The 25,605-nt window shown below is 38.7% G+C and overlaps 1 protein-coding gene across 1 annotated transcript; it reads left to right on the top strand.

The window, feature by feature from the left end:
• The first annotated feature begins 23,755 nt into the window (after nucleotides 1-23,755).
• Nucleotides 23,756-24,984, top strand: LOC102997349 (thioredoxin-dependent peroxide reductase, mitochondrial-like). The gene has a single exon (XM_057545497.1). It carries the CDS (start codon nucleotides 23,774-23,776, stop codon nucleotides 24,545-24,547), a length of 774 nt encoding a protein of 257 aa, XP_057401480.1. The 5' UTR covers nucleotides 23,756-23,773; the 3' UTR covers nucleotides 24,548-24,984.
• Nucleotides 24,985-25,605: the final 621 nt, after the last annotated feature.

The following is a 25,605-nucleotide window of genomic DNA, read 5'->3' as shown; positions in this document are numbered from 1 at the left end:
GGTCCTAACCCAGAGCTTCTTTCTGAATTGGTGCCAGGAATGGCCTGGGCATTAGGACTTATAAAAGCTGCTAGGTGGCAACCACGGCAAAAATTCAGGGCTTGACTTGAGGGCAGTGTCGTGGTAAAGCCGAAACACTTATGATGGAGTCAGGCTGACCTGGGTTTGAAGTTATAAACCCACACGTGTGAACTTTGTGATTTGCAGGAACTGACTTTTTCTTCCTGAGAATCAGTTTTCCCCATGTATACAATGGTGATAATAAAAATACTTAACTATGGGTTTGTGGTATACACACAAATTTTTTGGCAATGCATACATGTCTCCGAGCATCGTGATTGGCATGACATGATCACTCAATTAACTTCAGCATTTTTTTTTTAAGACTGAAGGCAGATCATAGGTGAGTTTTTCCCCATATTGTGAGACCATTATATGGAAAATTAGTAAGGTAGGGTTACTCTTCATTGAATTTAATGCTTTAATTGATAACCTCTAAGAATATTAAAGGATATATATCATTTTATATCTAGCTAACTAGCTAGCTATCAATCATCTATCTATCTATCTTTCTATATATCTCTTGCTTGGTACCCAACTAGCTAACTATATAGTATTTTAGAGCAGGAGTTCTCCTTCATTTGCTTGACACCAGCTATATTCCAGGGCACAGGAGAAAATCAAAAGACATATAAATCTAAAGGAGGAAGCCTTATAGACCTTTTTCTGTCTTCCTGGATCTTTCTGCCTTACCTCAATCTGGCTTATTGAAATGTCCACTAGAAAGTCTAAGACCATCTTTCTGACTGTCGTGGAGCAGGAATTTAACATAGTGACATGTTAGTCACATTGGACTTTGTTCTTGGAGGCACAGAATTATGAGTCATTCTATCTTTCTGTGAGGTCTTGTACTGACTCCTGACTTAGATCCAACATCTGCTTTTCTGATTCTGTTTAATTCCCCCTTTCCTGGCTCATACCCACAGCCATGTGAAGGTTTCAAGTTCTTGCCTGCCATATGCTACTGTTCCCAAGTAATGGCCAATGAGCAAGTGCTTTAAGACATGATATCATTCAACATACTGCAGATATCTTGGCTATAAACTTTATTCATTGGGCCAGAAACATTTAAGGATGTCCCAGGCTTTTCAGTGTATCTGAGTTAAGCAAGTCTGATTAAAGTGGGATTGTTAGGTCCTTCCTTTCTTATCAGATAATATGAAAAGACTGTAGTAAAGATGATGTTTTAGGGCTGGCAATAGAAAACCCCCTTTTTAAAATCTAAAATATATTTATCTACTTTTAAAAATCCTAATTGTTAATTTCTTTAAAGAAATGATTGTTTGTTTGGATGCTTCATGCAGGCTACATCTCATGATTTCTACAAGTATTAATTAATTTAAACATCAGGACAAACTTGTGGGGTTGATGCTATTACTACCTCTGGTTTACAGATAAAGAAACCAAGGATACCCAACTAGAAACTGATGGAGATAAGATTTAAATGCAGGCAGTCTCTTACCAGAAAATGGGCTCTTTAACATTATGCCCTGTTAACAGCAGCAAAGATTTACAAACACTGTAATGCCCTTTCTAACAGGATATAACAAATTCCCTTTTATTTTTTTCTGGTGTTTAAACATTGTCAAATGATAATATCAGATTCATTATTCCTTTCTGTATTTAACTCTGTTGAGAGATGCCTTGTCAGGGGGGTCTCTGATCATGAAGTTGTCAATAATTAAAACTTTCTTTTTAGTTTGCAAAATAGGCAATCTGAAGCAATGTTCTTCTAATATAACATATTCTTCTGGAGTTCCACTTTCCTTCTGAAATTCTTTTCCCTTGAGCAGACCTTTCCAAATAGAGAATTGTCTCAACAGTACGTCTCCATCTTTACTTCCTTCTTTTTCAGTGGTTACTAAAAATATGACAATTTTTTCAGATTGCTTGTTCAAAAACTAAAATCCTGAGGTTTTGTCAATTAATTTTTTTGCAGTAAACTACTTAAATTGGAACTGGTGATAAATACATTTATGAGAAGTTTTTAAAGACTCCAAATAATTTTCGCATTGAAACATCCTAAATAGAGTAACCACTGCCAACTTGGAGCCCTCTTTGTTAGTAGGTAATTATTACCTAATTATCTCCAATCCTTACTTATATATGAACATGAAAGAAATCACATTAATCTTAATAACCCAAATTTCTAGTCTTATTTCCAACTGCACATGCAGAAATTCCATATACCTCCCCCAGGTATTTCTGTGGACCCACAGGGATGCATTATAGGAATTCACACACCTGTCAATCATCTGCAGTACCAGATGGCATCCATTAGATACTTTCCTTCCTTTTCTGCCTCCTCTGTGAAACTGTAGAAGTGTAGCACCAATGTGGGTGGTGACAAAGCACACATTGAGAACATTACAAGGACATCAATGTACACACCAAGGGTACTGTCCAGGTATGCATCCAGAGCTGCCCATCCTTGTAGGGCTGGAGATGTGCTGAGTTCTGTGCAGTCAAGGAGGAACTACCCTCTCTCCAACTCTGCATTGCCCTGTGTCACCCCTGTTCAGAAATAGCAATATTTCTGCCCAGAGTCTCCAATAAATAGCAACCTCTCTTCTGGTCCTTTGCCATTTTTCATAAAGAGCTTAAATCTAGTCCAAGTGATTGGGCAAGGAATAGATGGTCTACAATAATCTTTTGTTTCTTTCTATTAGTTCTTTCTCCCTTGGGTCCCTTTATAAAAACGAATGTTAAAACTCCTCTCTCAACCTTCTGCTAAATCCTTACCCCCTTGTCCCTGCACAGGAATTCTTGGGACTGGAATGGCAGTTGCCTAACTCCACTCAGCAGAAACATTTATTCCAGTATTTACTTTTCCATGGCTGAGAGAATTTTGGTTCCACCAAATCATGACTCATTTCTATTGGGGAATAATAAGGAAAAGAGAGAAACTAGAAATAGAAAAGGGAAATAAAAGAGACAAAAGAATAAGAATATAGGATCTTGCAATAAAGTTTGGGAGCTGTAAAGGTCAGCCAGAGTGTCAGATCTGCACTCCCAAGATTATTAGAAAAATTGAATTTAGGATATTCTGTGGAAAACAGACTATAAACAAACTTTTGGTCTAAAGTCATTCTTGGCTGAGCTAAGATTCTATAACCATGTGTTGAGGAGAGCTGTTGAAAACTTACCCTTTTAGCATAGCTGAGTGTATTAAATAAAGATACTCCTGAATTTCCCATCTCAAATAAATTATTATCCATTTCCAGGATAATGGGGAGACGTTAGAGGAAATCAAAACTCTAAATCATATATAAAATAGCTGTTAATATTTGGATGGAAACTCAGGTCCTGGAAAATACAAACACTTCTAAGTATATATATTTTTTGCAACAAAAAGCTAAAAAAGCTAAAAAAATCTTGCTGAAGGTTTTTGTGAGAGAAATCTAAAGCTATCATCTAGTGACCAAAGTGATAGTAAATAGAAATGAATTTTAATGTCTTATTAGTAATAATCTGAGATGTGTAAAACATCTTTTATGTTTTACTTTAGTAAAATCTTTTTACTTGTGTGATCATAAAAGTCAGAAAGTCATAAAAGTCATAAGTGTTACAGAGTTAAATATGAATTTAATGAAAATTCCATTATCATCAAAGAAGTGCTTTATTCTCTTAGCAGGACCTATGTTTGTTTTTGAAAAATCTGGAATATTGGTCTCCACTATGTTTGTGTGTGTTGTAGGAGAACAGTAATAAAGGAGGTTGTATGTCACAGGATCAGTTGAAAACCTCCACACCTGCATGTTAGTAGGTATGAGATTGGGAGTGAGAAGACCCCAGTTGGATCCCTCACCACTCCTGATGGCTGGAAGAAAGAGATCATTTCATCTAGGGTAGTGGCTTAAATGGTAACAGGAGCAAATCTCTTTTTCAAGTGAGCTTCATTAGCATCCAAGAAAGAGCAGGAGCTTGAGTTTGTAAGACAAAAAAGAAGACAAAACTTTGGAAGTTTCCCAAGGAAAGGGCTTGGGAAGATCAGTAGTAGGCAGAAAGGGGAAGAAGAGGAGGAAGGAAAAAGAAGGGAAGTAAAGAGAGAAATTGAGTGAGGGGGAGGGAGGAAGGGAGAGAGGAAGAGAGAGAGAGAGAGAGAGAGAGAGAGAGGGAGAGAAGCTCTCTTCAGGAGTCTATAGCCAAGGTGTACAACCAACCTTTCTGTGGTTCATGAGGAAAAATTAAGTTAATGTTAAAATTCCTGGTGCTTCTTATAAACCCAATAGGACCCTGTGGGTCCTGGGCACAGAAGATTTTCTGTCCCCCGTTTCTTGACTCTAGCCTCCATGACCTTCCCTGAGTTCCAAAGGGCAGATTCAGAATAGTTCCTAAGCCAGGAAGGGAAGGGATGTAAAGACAAGGAAGGGGCAGCCAGGAAACAAGAGTGCAGCTTTGGGGCACTGGTCCCGGGGTCCTGGTTCCACCTCAAGGGATATACATAACAATGTCTTTAGGCTCTTTAAGATGTCAGCATTCTTCCTCCCAGAGAAAGACATTAAAGGAACCAGAGAAGCTCATCAAGATTACCTGAGACCAGATTAGAGGAGTGCAGGCCCTGCGCATACCCTGATCTTGTCAGCAACCCCACCCTTGAACCATTGCTGTAACGTTGCTGTAAAACTGCTCCTCAAATCCTTCTGGGTTGAGACACACAGTCTTTGAGGGCAGGAGCCTGCTGTGTTCCCCTTTTCTACTTCACCCAAAACTCTGTGTCCAAGATTTGATTCCGCACCAGTGCACAGAGGCTGAGTATTTGGCATCACTATGTTCTACTGTTCTGTGAAGGCCACAGATTCTCCTCATACCCTTATTGTATTTTAGGGATGTGTTTGATATGGGGAAACTAGTGAGGCAGAATGCCCTTAGGAAAAGTGATGGTAACTTGTGCCCTGATCATCTTATAAGGATTTCAGTGAAGATAGGGCTGTGTGTCATTCCCCTTCCTGCTCCCCAGTCTAGACAGTCATCTTTGATTTCCTAACCCAACAGGCATGAGAGGCTGTGAGCTAGACCTTCTTGAATTCCCCAATGGCAAAGACTATCTTTGCAAGATTAAAAAGGAGGCCCCTGACACACAAACTACTGATGATGTTACCTGAAACCTGAGTTCACCTCTTGGTGGGTGCTGAGCCAAAAGACACAACCAAGACAAGGCACAGAAGAAAGAAGGATTTATTACTTGCAGCAAGTAAGGAGAACAATGCGAATCTTTCCCGAAGCAGTGTATCCCCAAACAGCAAAATTGGGGAAATTTTAAGCTAAGGGTACATGCATATTCATGAAGGGGTGTGAGCAGAGGAGAATTCAGCATAGAATTGGGTCAAAGGTTGACAGAGTCGAAGCTTTAGTTGATTGAAATCAGGAGGGTCAACATCATCATTCCATCCTCCACCTGGGTGGGGACCTTAGTTCCTACAGAACCCAAAGGTATGTTTTTATATCCCTTGAGGAGGAACTAAGATTCTGCTTTGTCACTGTTCTATTGTTTGACTGCCTCTTCTCTGTTCTTGCATTCCTTTTTTCCCTTAAGATCATTAATTACTGAGACCTGTTCAAGGGCAAGCATTGTGGCCAGGCGTAGAACACAAAACGGCTTAGGCCAAAATGGTTTCTCTTATGTCAAGAAAGCCATTCCTTATTCTCTTTCTCTGGGGACCCCCTAACCTATCTGCTTACAATGGCAGCCAAAGCAGTGGAAAGGATGGCCAGCAGGGAATAGTTAGAAGTGTTGTCCAAGACAAGTTCATGTGCCTGATGCACAGTGAGACCAAACAAACTGAACAATCAGAGTTTGGAGCAGGGAAAGTTTTATTGCAGGGCCAAGAAAGAAGAATAGGTGGCTCAGGTTCAAAACCTTTGAACTCCCCAATGGCTTTTGAGGAAGAGTTTTTATAGGCAAAATTTGGGGTGAGGGCTGCAGGGCGTGCGACTTTCTTCAGATTGGTTGGTGGTGAGGTAAAAGGGCAGTGCTCTAGGAATCTTGTGCTCAGCTTGAAGTTACCATCCTCCACCTGGGTGGGAGGCCTCAGTTCCTGAAGAAGAACTCAAAGATATTGTTATGTTTATCCCTTGAGGAGCAGCCAGGACCCTGCCCCATCACTGTACTATTGTTTCTTTTCTTTTTTTTTTTTTTAATTAATTAATTTAATTTATTTATTTTTGGTTGCGTTGGGTCTTCATTGCTGCACGTGGGCTTTCTCTAGTTGCGGTGAGCAGGGGCTACTCTTTGTTGCAGTGCAGGGGCTTCTTATTGCAGTGGCTTCTCTTGTTGTGGAGCATGGGCTCTAGGCATATGGGCTTCAGTAGTTGTGGCATGTGGGCTCAGTAGTTGTGATTCGTGGGCTCTAGAGTGCAGGCTCAGTAGTTGTGGTGCCCAGGCTTAGTTGCTCCAGGGCATGTGGGATCTTCCTGGACTAGGGCTCGAACCTGCGTCCCCTGCATTGGCAGGCGGATTCTTAACCACTGCACCACCAGGGAATCCCTGTACTATTGTTTCTTGAGTGATTTTCCTTTGTTTCTGCATTCCTTCACTTTCTTAATTAGAAACTGCTTGAATCTGCCCTTGGGAACTCAGGGAAGGTCTAGGAGGCTGAAGCCTTTTTCCTACAAACAGGAAATGGGGAGCATGGAAAGGCTTTTGCACCTGGGAGAGCTCCACAGTGTCCTGCTCAGTTTCAGAAGCACTATAAAAATGAAAGCTCCCAGATGACTAAATTTAGTCAAAGTAGTGGCTGAAAACCCAACAAAAGTAGCTATTTTGAGAGAAAATTTACCAGATGTTAGAGGGACTAAAATTTAGAGGGTGGTTAAGTAATTACATATTTTATGAGGACATAACCCCCCTTGGAGATTATAAAGAGGTCCAGGTACCAGTCTAAAGACACTTGTGGGCATTTTGTCAAAGAGTTCCATAAGGTAAAGGACAGAGAGAGACTTGCCTCATCATGATCAGAAGGCAGAGGGAACAGAACTAGTCTGAAGAAGATCTTCACAACAACACTAAAGCTATAGATCCTTCATGTTCTCTCATCTTGACATGTGGCCACCATAGCTCTTTGAATGAAGGGTGTAACTGCTCAAGGAGTGAGGATAGTTATTTGGAGTACTAAGAGTTTAAAGCCGCCTTTCTGTCAGTCAACCCCTCCCAGGTTTGTCCCCAGGCAGTTCCTTTCTGTGAAACTAAGAATCCCTTAGGCTACCCTCCTGGGATGGTAAAAAGAAAAATTTCAGTTTATAGGCAGAATGCAGAATCCAAAAGCCTAAAGAGATCTTAATGAATTTCTAATCTGTCTCAGAAAATACCAGCTCAGAGAATTGTTTCTTATACATTGGTACAGTGAAGGAGAAACTCAGGATGAAAATTCTGGTTTCTTATTCCAGTTGTGGGATAATGTCCTCTACCCCTTGTCTGAGTAGGTATAAAAAAAGGGGGTGGAAAAAGTCTGGACAAAAATGTTTTTGGATCCCTTATGTTATTTAAATTATTTCTTCTCATTAAAATCCCCATGAGGCATATTTTTTTCTAACTTTAGCATTAAATTCACATTGAAAATTGGGAAACAAATCTTGTTCCATTGGGGGAAAAAAAAGAAAAAGTAAATGAATATAACAGAAGTAAGTCTGTTAATTTTCTAATTAACTGACCAAAGACCCCATGGGCTCATATATCAGAAGGATCAGTTGTGAAAAATGATTTTTCATGTCTAAATATTTTATAGATGCTTTTACCTAATATTACTTCCAGAGATGCATATTGTATATATGCAGGTAGTTTGCTAAAAAGCTACTATTACTTGAGAAATTGGAAGTCTGGGTGACCACCAGACTGACCACTGACCACTTACGTGAACTGATGTATGTGACTGTATGCTCCTGAAAGACACAGCTTATTATATAATTTTGTATTACCCCATATGCTATTTTTAAACCTAGTACACTGAGGTTCTCTATAATAATGACAGATCTATGATTCATCAAAATGTCATACAAAAGATGAAAGAAGATTTTAGAAAGCAAAAAAGAATGTGGTGAACATGGAAAGAATATATATATATATATATATATATATATATATATATATATATATATATGAATGGACTAAGAAGGAGACCTCAGGATTTTGTGATTAAATCCATTGGAAAACATTGAGTTAGACTTTTAGACTTTTAACCTTTTATTTAACCTTTTATTCCATAAATAGCTGGTTTTAAGTGGCTTATTATTATGTGTATATGTATTTAAGTTATATCTAAATTCAGGGTTGACTAATGTTGAACAATCACTCTACCAGTCAGCACCCCAGTGTGGAACAGAATTCCATTCAAATAGTTCAGCTGAAGACTTTAATGAAAAAACTGCTTACAGAGTTGTGGGCAGGCACAAGGGACCAAAAGGTGAGATGGAGACAACCAAAGATAATCAACAATAGGAAGCGGTTACTACCCTTAGACCTGAAGAGACAAAGGGAGGGAGTAATGTACTGGTAAAGTAAAATCTGTACTGGAAATAAAGCTTTGCAAGGAAAGCCATGGATAAAGGGCTACTTCTTAGGGGCCACAGTCAAGAAGGGATACGGGCAATGCCAGAAAATATAGACCTGGTATATGTATGGGACAGTGGGGTTTGGGAGTGTGGTTATAGGAAAAAGAAATAGGAAAAAAATCACCCCAATATCCCAAACTTTCTCCTCACAGTCTTTGATCTCTTGTTCATGCTTCCTTTGGCCAAACCCACTAGAAGTCAGATAACAAGAAACCTGGGAAATATACTTCATAAGGGTCCACTGCTTGAGGCACACAGCAAGACAGAAAGAGGGTGGAGAATGGATCTGGGAGGATAAGGAGAGAATGACCACTGTAATCTCAGATGTTAAGAATCACAGGTCTTTCCATTGACCCAGGCCAATAGAGAGATGATGGGTGAAAGCAAGCTTGACTAATGCAGAAGGAGGGCAGTGAATGACACCACCTCTGATACAGCCATTCTAGTCAGGAAAAATATGCTCTTAACACACACAGTGTGACTATCTGGGTATGGGCTAACTGCTCCTGGTGTTCTCTTTATTATTTGGGAGTAGATGGGAGAGGTTGCTATGAAGGAGATCCTGTTAGTAGCACAAAACTCAAAGATATGTTCCTGGGGAGAAGGCATGGTTTGGCAAGAAGACCATTGTACTGAGAGTTAAGATACCCTGTTTTCTCACTTACTGGATATATAAGTTGGCTACCTAACTTTTTGAAAAATCAATTAACACTCCACAAAGTGAAGAAGCTTGACTCTAAGAACCTCTGGTTTTGAAAGGTTACGAGTCTTTAGTCAGCCTCCCTCAAAATGCCCACCTCCTTCATTATTAGAAGATTAACCTCACAGAACATTTAAGTGATATAGGCTTTTTGGTTTTGTTTTTGATTTAATTTTCCTAGACTTTGGTGCCATGTTAGATTCTTCTTTCACTTTTCTTAGCATTTATCACCAAATTCTGAATTTCCTTCCTCTGATGTTTTATTCAGTTTTGCTCTTTCTCTTCCATTTTGCTTTGATCCAGGCCCTACCATTTCACAGCTGGAGCACTAAAGCAACCTCCTTATGGCCTGAACAACCCATTCTCCTTAAGTTGAATTGTTATAAAGAAAGAAAAATTGTTAATGGATTCTTCATAGAGCAGGATGGATTGTTCACAATTGAGTTCAGTGTATGGCTGCCCCAAGATGTGACACTCTAGCATGCATATTATTTTGAGCTGAGAAAAATCAAGGCCCCAAATTCTCAGCAAGAACTATTGAAATTCCCCCTTATTGCCTAAAATAATTTAATATAGGAGACCTGTCCTAGGAAGGAGCTATCACCAGAGATAACTTGTTAAAGTATGGACTAGGTGTGGTAGAGATAGGGAGAAACCTAGCAAGGCCCCTTTGATCAAATTCCTCTCTCTGTCCCATTGCTTTTGAATGGCCTGTTACTGAACAGGACTCAGGTCCCCGCTCCTGCTGTTCAGCAAAAACAATCTACTACACTAGGTTGTGTTGAAGGAAATTACAGCATTTATTGCAGGGTGCCAAGCAACGAGAATGGGCACCTAGTGCTCAGAAGACCCAAACTCCCTGATGGCTTTCAGGCAGGGGCTTTTAAAGACTATGTTAGGGGAGAGGGTTGTAAGATGCGTGACCAACGCGTGGATGATTTTCTGATTGGTTGGTGGTGACGTAGCAGGGTGGTGTTTCAGGAAACTCAACCATCAATCTTCTGACTCCAACCTAAGGTCTATGTGTTTGAGGTCAGCAGTTTTCACCTGGTGAGGTTCTGGTTTCTGTAAAAACAACTTAAGAATGTGTATCAGACATTGTTATCTGTTTTTCTCAAGGACTCCATCTCACAGTTTGACTTATTGCTTAAGTAATTCTCTCCTTCTTGGTTTGATTGCCTCTTCTTTACTCCCATTTCTGCTCCTTCTTAAATGATTAACTGTTTGAGTCTGTTCTTTGGAACTCAGGGAGGCCTAGGAGACTAAAGCTTTTTCTACAAACAAGAGGCAGGGACACAAAGGGGCTTTTATATCCAGCCCCTCCTCCACGCCTCCCGCCTGGCCAAGGTCCTGCTGGGTTTCAGTCCCCCGCTTTCTTTCATACTCCTCAGTCCTGAGGGAAACAGGGGTGGGACAAGAAAGGGAATAAAGTTGTAGATAGAGAGGTTAATTATAAACTTGGCAGGGAAACTTGGTTTTAGGGGGACTGGGTTTCAGGCCCAGGAAACATTTGTTTACCAAACATTGACTCTTTTTATCTTCTTGTGAATTACCTTACTTCCTTTTGAAGCCTCAGACCCCTACCTCCTTTTCCTGAGCCCAGAATAATATAATACCTCAACTTGCCTTGCTGTCTTTGGAATTCTTTATACTTATGTGTATTCCCCATCTTATTTTATCCTGTTAATCTGTCTTATGTTATTTTAATTGTCAGTCAAAAGAACTAAGAAGGGAAAGAGGGAAAATGTCTCCTTCCCCACAGTCACAAAGTAAACAGAGATGAACTAAAATACCCGTATTTTGATTTAAATCCAACAAACCTCTATCAAGTATATACTGTTGTACTTAACATTATATTATATGCTGAGGGTGAAACAATGAAAGACATTGAAACTGTCCTCAGAAGGCCCCACAGTTTAGATTTTAGCTGTTGAAAATATATAATGGGAGCAGTGTGTTTCTTTCGTAAAATGTTAATTTTGTTTAAATATAATTTTTTAAAGGCAAAACCGTGACTCTTACAAAATATAAAAGGAACAACTGTTGGAGGTTTTACTTACTTCGTTAATTAATGAGGTGTTATGGACTGAGTGGTGCCCTCCAAAAAGATGTTGAAGTCCTAACCCCCTGTAACTGTGAATGTGACCTTATTTGGAAATAGGGTCTTGGCTGATATAATTGAATTAAGAGGAGGTCATCCTGGATTAGAGTGGGCCTTTAATCAAATGACTGGTCTCTTTAAAAGCAGGCCATGTGAAGACATAGGAACATAGGGACCCTGTGGAAAAGGCCACGTAACTATGCAGGACAGAGTTGGAGTGGTGCAGCTGCAAGGTAAGGAAGGCCAAGTATTGCCAGCCTCCACCAGAAGCTCGGAAGAGGTAAGGAAGAGACACCCCCAGAGCCTTCAGAGAGAGCATGGCCCTGCTGACACCTTGATTTCAAACTTCTACCTTCTAAAATGTGAGAGAATAAATTTCTGTTGATTTAAGCTATCAAGATTATGGTACTTCATTGCAGCAGCTCTAAAAAAACACCAATGCATAGGGAAAGAGTAAACTATTAACTGATTCAAAGGAGACTATAAAGAGCCCATATGTCTCTTTAAGCAATGAGCAATGCTGAAAGTAAGTTTTTAAATAGATATAAAAGTTGCAGATCACTACAGACTAGGATAAGACCAAGGGTGTTGTAGACACCATAACAAACCCTACAATAAGATGTTGAAATGTTGTCATTTCAACATCTTTCACAATTTAATCAAAATCAGAAAATTGATCAATGATAAATTACTCATTACTCATTTGAAATACATTTCTGTGTTGAAAGATTTAACCCCCTTTTGGTTTTTTCAGCCCTCAGTACTTCTTATTTGGTTACATTTTTATTGTAACAATTTTCTTACTAAAAGGTTTTAGTACGGAAATTGCATTTGCATATATCTTTTCTCAGCTATGCAATGGGACCCTATACCCTAGAACATTCTGTTCACAGTTGATTTTAATCTGCTTTACATTTGTGCTGTATCTTCCAACTTTATCTCTTGCTTTTCCTAAGCAATCTTTCAGTCTTACAAGGAACGATGGATCTTAAGGAAAACATTCATTCGAGGCTCTGTGCATAAATTCTCAGAAGGTGCTCCCTCTCTTCCTCGTGTCCATCTATCTGGATATTACTCAATCCTCAGGGTAACTTCCTAGCCCCCTCTTTTCCACCTGAGTTCTGAATACTCCAGCTTGCTCTCAGCTTCCACTGAATTTTTGTCAGCTACTGAGTTGAACTTTTCCTTGTTTTCTGATCATTTCATGTCTTTTAATTTCATCTTTTTAACCATATGGGGCATACTCTGGCAAGGCCAGAACTGTGCGTTTGCAAACACAATAATTTTGAAATTGAATTTGAGTGCCTTTGAGAGGAACACAACTTCTCTCCCTTTCCTGCAGCTCTCACCCATACCCTATCGTTACACATCTGGGCATTAATCCTATGTGCTCCCTTTCTGGAGCCAAAGGCATTTGATTTCGATACCTTGTTACAGAGACTGAAGAATATAAGCTACTTGTTATCAGGAGTCTTGATTTCTACTGCCTGTATCCTTTGTGCAGTCCTTGGCTCAGCTGTGCATGTAGGTGTGTTTACATATGGATTTATTCTGTTTATAAGTCAATCAAAATAAATTTTTCAGCTATGTGAAAAGCCCGTGATAATAGCATGAGTTCACATTTGTATATTCTTGAGTTTGCACGCATCTGTGTATGTATTTTTTCATTAAATTCTCAAAATTATCTGATGAGGTAGGAATTATTTTATCTATTTTACAGATGGGAAAACTGAGTCTCAGATAAATGAAATGCCTTACTAATCACACAGCCAATAAGCAGAAGGTCTGCTTTTTTTTTTTTCTTTTAACATCATGGGAAGAAGTTCAAATAAGTGTAAACTCACGCACATCCTTTTGCTTCTAGTGGAAAGAAAAACTGCATTTAAAAAATACTGCAGCATGTTAATAGGGCATTTAACTGCAGAGCACTGAGAAAATGAGAGTAAGAAAATCTTTAGTTAGCTTTGCAAATCACCTGAAAGCATTCTATCTGTAAACACAGGATTTGGTTTGTAAAATTAGCCTCACTTCTACCCACATTCATCAGTTCTTATTTTCTGATTGCTTTTACTCGTCTCCTTTTATTCTTTCCTCACAAGGTTAAAAAGGACACACATAGCTGTCTACACAGAGCAGCTTCACACACAAACAAATTTCATTTTAAAAAGGCCAACAAATGATATATAAGAGGACTAGCTAAATATATTATGTTTCTATTATTTCCATTACCAGAATTCTTTAGATCCACTGCAAGATTACTTTTAAGTCTATCCTTATTTCTGTAAGATACCAAATTAGACATCGATACTTATTTTTCATAACTGATTTAATCTAAAATTGAAGTAGTTCATAATGATATTGAAATATATTACTACCTTAAAATTTTGTGCACCTTTTCAAAAGAACAGAAACAAACAAGTTGACCATTTAATTTATTATATATTTAAACGGAGTAAGGAAATGTAAGTCCTGTTAAACAAGGAAATAAACTAAGCTATGTGTATGATTTGCTTAACATCCAAAGGCTTCTTATTTGGAAATAAACAGGGAAGAAACTGTTTCACCAAAATAGAATTTTCTTTAATAACTGAAACTTTCTATTTAGGAGGCCAACACTTTAATTTTTATTACGGATGGCAGTATTTCCCAAATAGATCATGCTCTTTTATGACTTCTTAAATAGGAAACCCCTTACCCATCATTATGAAATGGCTCCCGATTATGAAATTGATGAGTGTACTCTGTTACAAACACAACTTCAGGAACTATTATAATGTGAAGAGTTATTTACTCCCAAACTAAATTGCTACAAACTGCTAAAATGTTTGAATGCCTCCATTTGCCTTTTTTTTATTCTGTTTTTTCCTAAATTTTTAATAGAACTTTCAAACATACAGCAAAGTTGAAAGAATTTTACAGTAAACACCTATATACCCAAAGCCTAGATTCTCCTATTAACATTGTGTCATACGAGGTATTTGCTTTATCACATATCTATGAATCTATGCATTCCTCTATCCATCCATCAAGTCACCTTAATTTTTTTTTATTCATTTGAAAGTAATTGCAGACATTAGTATGTTTCTCTCTTTATAATTCAGCATGCATATCACTAATGAGAGTTCAATATTTGATAGATTTTTCTTTTGAGGTAAAACTTATATAACAATGACATGACACTTGCTGAGTTTTGACAAATGCATACACCGATATAATCCAAATTCTATCAAGATTTCAATTTTTAAAAATTGTTTTGTTTTAGTTGATTTGCTATTGTTTTTCTTTTATTTGTTTTGATAGTTTTAGGTTGTTTCTGTGCCCAGGGTCAGCCTGAGGTGTAAACTTCATGTCTCCTCAGGTCTTTTTTGAGCCTGAGTTTTTCTCTGGGCATACACAGTCACTGTCTACTTTTCTCCATATTTGCAGTTGCTTTTTCAATGTCCTAGTTTTTAATGTCTCATCTACAAAAGGAGAAAAAGAAAAATTAAGTGGGGGCATAAAAGGATGCCATCTCTTTAAAGCCCTAGGAAGTCATTAACCAGAGGGGGCAGCGCATCCAACACTGTGGGGTGTCTACCCACCTCTTTGCACCTCCCTGACCAGAAACAGCGATCAGCGATCAGAGCACACGTCCCCGGTATTTGAAAGACTGGGTGCTTTTTGCCCACCTTGGCTTCCTTCTGTTGTATGCAGGCTGTTCCAGGAACAAGTGCAGAACCACCTGCCACAGGGCTGGGAAGAAGGGGACTGAGTAGCTTCTACTGTGCTAAGAGATTAGATTGACTGAAATTAACCACAATTTACTGTCCAAACCTTCCCTGGAAGTTGCAAACGTTCAATAAACTCCAGAGTTCCAAAATAGTTCCATCAGACAGATTCTGCCAGTGCAATTGTTATCTAAGTGGGAAGACAGATTCCTGGTATTTCCTACTCTGCCATCTTCCCAGAATCCTTTCTTTCCCTCCACTCGCTTTTGATAGTGTTTCTGACTCTTCCCTCTTTTTTCAGAAGACATTCTTGAATATCCTGTAGATGGAGCTCAAGATCTCCTGACATTGTATTGCTATTCCTTCTTGAGGAAATATTTTTAAATGAAACTAACACTTTCTACTATTATTAGGTAAATTCTCTTGCACTTCCTTAGAGATGGACCACATTTTGCATTAAGGAAGAAAAATATTTAATATATCCAAATTACTTTCTAAAATTTCTGTTGTTCAAAACTAATGCTTACTTGCTTGTTATGTTTTGATAAAATTAGGAAGAAACATGTACAATTGTAAGCCTAAGTATTTAAAACAACAAAAATAACAAATGGCTGTGATGATATGTCTCATATGGTTACTTCTTCTGTCCTGGGAGAAGAAATAAAATATGTCAGGACAGCATCTCTGCTCTGAGTCCCACCACTAAATGTGTTTTGCCAGCTCTAGAGATTGAGGACTAGTCGAATTGATGGAGAATCCCACCCTTTGCAGATGACTGTGAGGTGTGTAATATCTGAGAAGTGCTTGATTCTGCATTTACCAGGGGATAAAGGAGACTGAACCAATTTGATGGGTCTTTCTGTCTGAGGGTTTCTGTGGTTTCCACGTCCGCTGCTATGGCTCAGGGAGTGGAAGTGCCTTAAATTTTCAGAGCCCAAGCAGTTGGTTAGGACTGTTGCTTTTCCCACTGTGAACAGCAAGTCTTTTTCTTTTCCCACTTAGGAATTCAGCATGATGTTAATAGGAAAAGAAATGTTTCAAACTTTCAAATCTGGCAAGCCTTTGCTAATTCCTAATACTCACTTATTCTCTGACCTTATTTAGTTTTAGAAACGTCTTTAAATCTTGGTTTCTTCACCTGTAAAATATCAGTAATAATCCAGAACTCAGAAGGTTGCTGTAAGTAACAAGTTTGGCACAGCGGTTATCATCAAATAAAGGTTTGTTTACTTCTAAATTGATATGTCAAAACCCTGGCAAAATTCAAATGGTCAAGTATATTACTGTTGATTTTAACTAAGAGTGACTAGTTCAGAGGTATGCTAACATTTCCACTGGTGATGTGGAGGAGCAATTTGGAAAAAATCTGTAACTGGCCACTCTGTGTGAATCTGTGGCTGAGGAGAGTAAATGAGCCTTGAGGATACATGGTGCCCCTGTCCCCTTCTCTATCTTCCAAGTTCAAAATTCAAATTCCATCTCTAGACAGTTTGTGTCAAATTCAACTCAGGCAGATGTCAATATTCACTGGGTCTACTCTGACGGGAACAGGACCCTAAATAATTCTTTACATATATTATCTCATTTAGATATTTCAGAAACCATGTTTTGGAGATTTCACCCTGTTTTTTATTTTTGTATTTTTAAATTTTTAAAAATTTATTTATTTTATTTATTTATTTTTGGCTGCGTTGGGTCTTCGTTGCTGTGCACAGGTCTTCTTTAGTTGCGGCGAGCGGGGGCTACTCTTTGTTGCCGTGCACGGGCTTCTCGCTGCGGTGGCTTCTCTTGTTGCAGAGCACGGGTTCTAAGCATGTGGGCTTCAGTAGTTACAGCACGTGGGCTCAGTAGTTGTGGCTTGCGGGCTCTAGAGCACAGGCTCAGTAGTTGTGGTGCATGGGTTTAGGTGCTCCGCGGCACGTGGGATCTTCTCAGACCAGGGATCGAATCCATGTCCCCTGCATTGGCAGGCGGATTCTTAACCACTGCACCACCAGGGAAGTCCCCTCACCCTGTTTTAAAAATGAAGACAGTGAGACTATAGAGAAATTTGGTGAATTGATCAAGGTAGTAAGTGGTAGTAAGGAATCAAATCGAGCCAATCCAGATCCAAAGTCTATTTTCTTAACCATCGGGTTCTTCTGCAGATTTGTATGTTACCTAGAAAGATAGATCAAGAATGGACAGAGCATTGGGGAAGAGAACAGAGAACAACTTGCTGGTGAGGTTAGGTCTCACTCCATGATAGCTTTGGAAAGGGAGGGCCACCAGGTAAAGAATATCAGGCAAATGATTTAGCCTCAGCAAATTGAGGTTAGGCTCTAGCTGGAAGCAGATAAACATTTCTTCAGCTCACTGGCTATGCTTTAGAGCTATGGTGTGGGCTTGGAGGAGCTGAGGTGAAATCTGATACCTAGGCTTAAGAAAGAGTCAGGAGTTATCATGATTGGCTTCTAGAACTAATTTTTGATTCTTCTCTTTTTTTAAAGAACTTTTTATTGGAGTGTAGTTGATTTACAATGTTGTGTTAATTTAAGGTATACAGCAAAGTGAATCAGTTATACATATACATATATCTACTCTTTTTTAGATTATTTTTCCATATTGGTCATTATAGAGTATTGAGTAGAGTTCCATGTGCTATACAGTAAGTCCTTATTAGTTATCTATTTTATATATAGTAATGTGTATATCTCAATCCCAGTCTCCCAAATTATCCCTCTTCTCCCCCATTCCCCCCAGTAACCATAACTTTGTTTTCTACATCTGTGACATTATTCCTTTTGTAAATAAGTTCATTTGTACCATCTTTTTGATTCCTCATATAAGCGATATCATATATTTGTCTTTCTCTGTCTGGCTTGCTTCACTCAGTATGACAATCTCTAGGCCCATGCATGTTGCTGCAAATGACATTATTTTGTTCTTTTTTATGGCTGAGTAATATTCCATTGTGTATATGTACCACATCTTTTTTATCCATGCCTCTGTCAATGGACATTTATGTTGCTTTCATTACAGCACTATTTACAACCTTTGATTCTTCTTTTAGAAAAGTTCACGCAGAGACTTTAATGCAGCTTCTCCAAACTGTTTTCAACAAAACACTAGTCTCACAAGTTGATAATTGTTTTGCTTTTGTCTGTGTATGTGGGGAGGATAGGTGTGTATGTGACAGTGTGAGGAAGAATCTGATGGGAAAGATTTACCAGTCAGATTAGAGTCCAGGACTTCTCAGGATGCCAGTGTCTAGAAGGAATGAAGTAAGAAGTCTGTGGGCTCCATTTTATTTTGTCATAATCTCCTGATTAGACCTAGCCTTAATTTGGTTAAGTGATCTGTTACTATGTTATTGAAAATGTTATTTAAATTTTGGAATCGTCTTAAAAATATTTTTAAATTATGTGTTTTTGTAGATTTTAGTAAGTTGTGATGTTACTTTTTATTTTCTACTTGGGAATCCTAAATGCAACACTTTACATTGAAAGAAGGAATCAAGCTTTGTAAATAACCTGGAAGAAAACAAAAGTAAATATAAAATGTCTGCAAAATAGAAAGACTTTTAAAATCCAATTTAAAAATAATAAAAAAAATTACATGTCGTTAGTACAAAATTCAGTCTTCACAAGAAAGTACAAAATAATTAGTAAACACAAACGCCCCCTCCTTTTCCCACTTCTATCCCTCTCAAATGGCTTTCTCTGAAGGTCGCTACTGTTATTTTTTTTCTGAAGCCCTCTTGAAAAACATAAACATGTAACAAAATATGTATGAAAGGTAATTATATGTTATATAAATAATCGCATACTATGTGTATTTTTTATATTCATGAAGTCATTGTACTCATATTGTCTGTACTTCTAATATAGTGATTATTTCCTAACAGTGAATGATGATCCATATCATATTTTGATAAGCTGCATAGTAGCTTTTTGTCACATACAACGTAATTTGTTGAAATACTGACTTAAAAATGGACATTTAGGGGCTTCCCTGGTGGTGCAGTGGTTGAGAGTCTGCCTGCCAATGTAGGGGACATGGGTTCGAGCCCTGGTCCGGGAAGATCCCACATGCCGCGGAGCAACTAGGCCCGTGAGCCACAACTACTGAGCATGCGCCTCTGGAGCCTGTGCTCCGCAACAGGAGAGGCCGCGATAGTGAGAGGCCTGCGCACCGCGGTGAGGAGTGGCCCCCACTTGCCGCAACTAGAGAAAGCCCTCGCACAGAAACGAAGACCCAACACAGCCATAAATAAATAAATAAATAAATAAATAAATCCCCAAAAGTTTAAAAAAAAAATGGACATTTAGGTTATTTATAGATTAGCCAAAGTTTTGGCATTCAACCACCAAATCACCAGCAGCAGTATTACTGAGCCCAAAATTATTTTAAAAATTAGAAATTTTACTTTTGTATGAAAAGTGAATGATACCGTCTATTAACATTGGGCTTTCTAAGCTTAAAACCTTGGGGGAAAAAACCCTTCGAACTCAAAGAAGATTGATTAAGTTATGAACTTTTTTCCTGACATCAACATAAGTATAAACCAAATTAAAATATGATTAAAAAATGGTTAAGGGGACTGAGGAGTCTGAAAGGGAGATTGGCCAAATGGGCTTTGTGGAGGCAAGGGAGTCGGCAGTGATTATGTTCCTTCCTGGAAAGTGTAGGTTTCCGGGAAGATAAAATGAAGGGAGCACAGAAGAGGCTCAAACTTGGGGAAGGTCATTAAACTATAAAAAGTAACAGCAAAAGGTCATATACGTGGGAGAAAAGCCAGAGCAAGATAGCTCTAGAGTATGGAACCATGACAGTAGCTCTAGGTACCCAATCTACTTTAGCAAGACTCTCAAGAGGACTATTTAGTTTCAAAGAAATGGGGTGGGGCAAATACATGTTAACAAATGAAGAAGCAAAGAAAAACAAAATGAAGAACACAAAGAGGTGCATCCCCAAAGAGGCAACATAATTGGGATTACCATTTGAAAGAGGACTCAGCCTCTGCAGAATGTTAATTAAACATAAAGAATATGAAATGCTATTTTTTTTTTAGCCTGCCAATCTGTGTTATCTTTTCTATTATGTACCTATTGTCTCAATAATTTTTATAACGAACTACTCAAAACCTAGTAATTTAAGAAATCAAGTATGTATTAGTTCTCCAAGTCTCCTGGACAACTGGGCAATTCTGCCTGTGAATACTGGCCAGGCTGAGTAGTTCTGGTGTTGGTTGGGATTCACTCACAAGTCGGGCAATTTTCATGCTATTGACTCATTTAAGATGACTTTGTCTGACTCCACATGCCTCATCTTCCAACAGGATAACCTGAACCTGCTCTTATGGTGATCACAGGAATTCAAGAAAGAAAGCAAAAATGCACACATGTTTTTTTTTTGCTTGCACCTAGTTTGTTGCTATCCCATTGGCCAACGTAAGTCACATGGCCAAGTCCAAGGTCAGAGTGGAAGGGCAATATCAAAGGATATGGCTATGGAAAGACTTGAAAAATTGGAATTATTAGTACAATCATCTGCCACTCATTCTCTTTTGCTTCTTGGCCTTTCGCTATGCCTATATCTTTTTCCTCTATTTTCTCATCCCCATGCCAATAGATATTCAGTGTTCAGATCTCAGCTTCAATGCCATTTCTTAGCAAAGTCTTCCCTGGCCCCTCCTAGATTGGGTTAAGTACCACTACTGTGTGTTGCTACGGCACCCTGCACATACCTTGCCACATCACTTACTGGATTGGACACTCTATGAGGGTGACGCTCATAGCTTGATATTAGAATAACAAAAGTAATTTTACACGCATTTTCAGGAAGCCTTCAGCTCAGAAAAATTACTACACTATTTCTTAAATATACCTAAATTACATTTTAATTAAAAAATTAAATAACTAAAAGTAACTTTAAATGTTCCTTCTAATTATTTAAAGCATGCATAAAAATTAAAATTCTCAAAATGTAAAAGTGAAACATTAAATATCAAATGGGTGGTCAAAGCACATCTTATAGAGCAAATATGATTTTACTAGAGTGGAATAATCTGTCATAATCTGTGTGATTATCTTTCTCTTCACGTTTAACTGGAATTGTGTTGTAGCTCTATTAGACAAGTAAACACTCAAGTGACACATCCTACTGACACGTCTCTGATGTGTCCAGGTGTTAGAGTGAGAGAAGAACAGCTGTTCCCTGTCACAATTTCTAGGTAGAACTGCACACACTGGCCATGCTGGCCTTTACGTAATGGAAGCGAAGGACTCAGATGATTTGTTTGAAAGAGTAGCTGGATTCTTTTATCAGCATCCAGGAACTCAGTCTCCCTAAAGCACAAGCCTCAAACTAACTCCTCAGGAGAACAAAAGAGGGGAAGGTTATGGCTTCTCTTTTTTTCCTCCCCATCAGAGAACTCATGGTGAAAACTAACTCCTTCTAGCCTGAAGGAGATGATAAAACCAATCACACAGATCTTAAGTAGAAGATTGAAGGATTTAGAATAACTGTAAATGTGCACTGCCTGAGAGAGGGGTCAATAAACTCAAAATACATTGAAAGGAGTTGCAATTTCTTTTCTAGAGATCCTAGGAACTTGAATAGAATTTTAAAAAATGTGTTTGGGAGTTTTTCAATTGTAAGCCAGAAAAAAATATATTTTCAGATCAATATCTACCATTTTTGAATACTTTGGTTTTACCATTTCTTCATTCCGAATCTTTAAGGTTAAGAGGTTTTCTAAAACATGCCTGGGATTTATTTCAATCAGTTATGGTACAACAGAAGATATAGAAATAATTGTCATGAAGGAAGAAGTTTATTTTCACAGATTCCAAGAAACAGGAGAAACACCATGCCACAGGGGTTCACACAGGGAAGGACCAGGGTCAGGAGGTGGAAAAGAGGGAGGGAAAACATAGCCCAGAGCCTTTATTGAAGTTTTGCAAGAAGGAATGGATGAATCAAGCTAGGTATGCTAAGTTCAGGATTGGCTAGTTTGAATAATTTCAGTGGATGCTATAGAGGTAGTCCTTAGTTGTCTAGTACCTGCCCTGGGGTGATTTAAGGCAAGGGGAATACTGGCTTGGTGTGGGAGGGTTTGATAAAGGAGATAATTGAGGATGTGAGCTCTAGATTGGTTGGTTGGTATATCAAAGACATACACACAGGGGAGTAGTTTGCTATCTCTGAGAATCAGGTAGCTCTAGGAGGGGCAGTCCCTCCAAAATCTAGGCCCCAAATTCCAGAGCGTCAGGAATACAGAAAATAAGAATATAGACAGTACAAGATTGAAAATCAGATTCAAAAGTGAAATAGAGAATAATGGGTTAAAACCATTTTAACCTTGTATCTTTTGAAAATTATTGGATGTTCTCACTTAGGTAACTTATTTAGGATGCCTATAACAAAGAAGGTAAATTACCTAATTCTAAATATTAAAATAATTTAGAATTTGTCTGTGTTTATGTTAGGCAAGTTTTTATGTTCCTGACATTTTATATGCAAATAGGAGTCCTTGCAGTAATATTTCGCTATGAAATAATATTCATACGAGGATTTTGACTATTTTCTCTTGCCTTCCTTTACGTCATTAGGTCTAATAGCCATTCTTTTCTCAGATTTTAGTGGGAGAAATATTTTGTTAGAGAAATCTCTCTATGAAGACCCTTCAGGAGGGATATAGTGGGATTCAGAAGAAATGTATTGCCATCCTTATTCAGCCACAAAACTAACTACACAACTTTAAGACTCAATTTCTCTTTATCTCAGTTTCTTAATTTGGAAGATGAATTACAGTAATTTCATGTCTGACATGACGTTACGCCATTGTGATGTTGACTAGATCAGTCCTGGAGTTTTATGTTTTAGCTGTGAGTTTCACCTTTCAAGCCATCTGCCCAACTTGTCATGATTCTCTTACTTGTACCCAAGTCCCAGGTTGGGCCTTTAAGCAGCCATTTTGAACAACACAAATCCACCTCCCCAGCCCCCAACCCTTAGAACCAGAGTTCTGGATTAGGAGAAAAGAGGTTGCCCCTCACATCCAAACTGTACCGTATCAGAAACCTTTTCAGGGAAGACTACATGAAAAAGTCCTGTGGGGCTGGATCCATAATATCGAGACTTGGAGCTGTGAGAATCTCTATTCTAACATTAAAATTAGGCAACAGAACAAATTAGCGAGCAAAGATTTTAAAAAGGAGGAGAATGAGGAAGAAGAAAATTGATACACAGGGGTAAAGTGACATGAGAGGTGGAGAGCCCTGGCTCATGATGGCTTCTGGTCCTCCTTCTAATCTGTGGATAAGATGAATTCCCCACCGTGGCATCAATATGATTCCCTTGCATTCTTCTAACTACTCTCCCCTCCCCCCATAAATAATCTTTGGTTATAAAACTTAGGTTTCCTTCTATTTATTACAACAAAAGGAATCCCAACATGGTCAGGTACAGAAAGACTTAAAACACTAGGAAAGGAGAGTGACTAGGTGAAGAGGGAATGCAAATCAAGATCACATGGTTACAGACCAAATGTTTATCCTGGAGATTAGAAGACTCTTGGGGTAGGAAGTCTTCAAGCATTTGAAGACTATCATATAAAAAGCAAGATTATACTCTGCTTCTCCATCTGCCCCGTGGGTGCCGTGCACCCTGAAGATGGCGGCCGTGGCGGGAAGGTTGCTCTGGACTTCACTTGTCCGACATGTGAGTGCCATTCCTTGGGGCATTTCTGCCTCTGCAGCCCTTAGGCCTGCTGCTTCTCGAAGAACGTGCTTGACAAATGCATTGTGGTCTGGTTCTGCTCAAGCAAAATTCGCCTTTAGCACCAGTTCCTCATGCCATGCCCCTGCCCTCACCCAGCATACGCCCTATTTTAAGGGTACAGCTGTTGTCAACGGAGAGTTCAAAGAAATAAGCCTTGATGACTTTAAGGGGAAATATTTGGTGCTCTTCTTCTATCCTTTGGATTTCACCTTTGTGTGTCCTACAGAAATTATTGCTTTCAGTGACAAAGCCAATGAATTTCACGATGTGAACTGTGAAGTCGTTGCAGTGTCAGTGGATTCCCACTTCACCCACCTGGCCTGGATAAACACACCAAGGAAGAATGGTGGTTTGGGCCACATGCACATCACACTCTTGTCAGATTTGACTAAACAGATTTCCCGAGACTACGGTGTGCTGTTAGAAGGTCCCGGCCTTGCACTACGAGGTCTCTTCATAATTGACCCCAACGGAGTCATCAAGCATTTGAGCGTCAATGATCTCCCAGTGGGCCGAAGCGTGGAAGAGACCCTCCGCTTGGTGAAGGCATTCCAGTTTGTAGAAACCCATGGAGAAGTCTGCCCAGCCAACTGGACACCAGATTCTCCTACAATCAAGCCCCATCCGACTGCTTCCAAAGAATACTTTGAGAAGGTAAATCAGTAGACCATCCCATGTGCACCTGCAGCTTCCCACACCAGAAAAGAACCACAGCTGGAACTCACTTTTAACATTTCAAAGATTATTATTTATAGAAGGCAAAAAAACAATTATGCTTGTATTTGTAAATATTACTCTAAATGTTTTGTTTTTGTAACATTGGCCAAGGCTTTTAAAATGTGGTTAGTTACTAACGTAAGGAGTCCTTTATTGGCAGTGTATGGATGGATGGCTAGTTGCTATAGAATGTGCAGTTCCCCTATTTCTTGGATCATGTCTTCAAAGGGAAAAGGAAACAACTCTTCTTTATCAGCCTTACTTGAACCTTTGTGTACACCAGAGTAGTATGACAGGCATCAAAAGCTTCTGATCAAGGGTCCTGAAATTTTCCTCTTGAGTTTCTTTGTATTAAACTGAATTTTCTTTTAAGATCATGATTTTAAGTTGTTAGCATCAATGGTCTAATTTAACACTTGCAGGACTTCCCTGGTGGTCCAATGGTTAAGACTCTGTGCTTCCAATGCAGGGGGCATGGGTTCGATCCCTGGTCAGGGAACCAAGATCCCACATACCATACAGTGCGGCCAGAAAAAAAAAAAACAAACACTTGCAATGAATGTGTATGTGATTGAAGCAGATGTGAATTATGTTTTTTAAAAAAACACCGACAGTGGCCAAGTGACTTAACTGATCATGTATGTTCCCCAGTCCTGAGATTTATACTTTATATAGTTATTTTACTTATTTTGTTAGCTGACTTAGTGCCTACATACATTTCTAATATTGATTGGGCATAATTATAAAGGATAATTATTGAATCCAGGGATTGCATTTTGAATTTGCATCATTCATGCATTTGAATTATTGTAATTATTTTCTTTCCTGAAGTGTTCAATGTAAAAATTATAATAAAAAATAAACATTTAAAAATAATTTTTTAAAAAAAAGCAAGATTATATACTATTTTCTGTTTGACTGTATATACGGCTGAGAGCCATGGGGAAGCAGATTTCAACTCAGTCTAAGAATCTTCTGAGCTAGTCCATAATGGTTTGTGAATTCCC

The sequence above is a fragment of the Balaenoptera acutorostrata genome, chromosome 4 (genome assembly GCF_949987535.1).
Source record: "Balaenoptera acutorostrata chromosome 4, mBalAcu1.1, whole genome shotgun sequence".
Taxonomy (NCBI): Eukaryota; Metazoa; Chordata; class Mammalia; order Artiodactyla; family Balaenopteridae; genus Balaenoptera; species Balaenoptera acutorostrata.
This window is presented reverse-complemented; position numbering and strand designations above follow the sequence as displayed.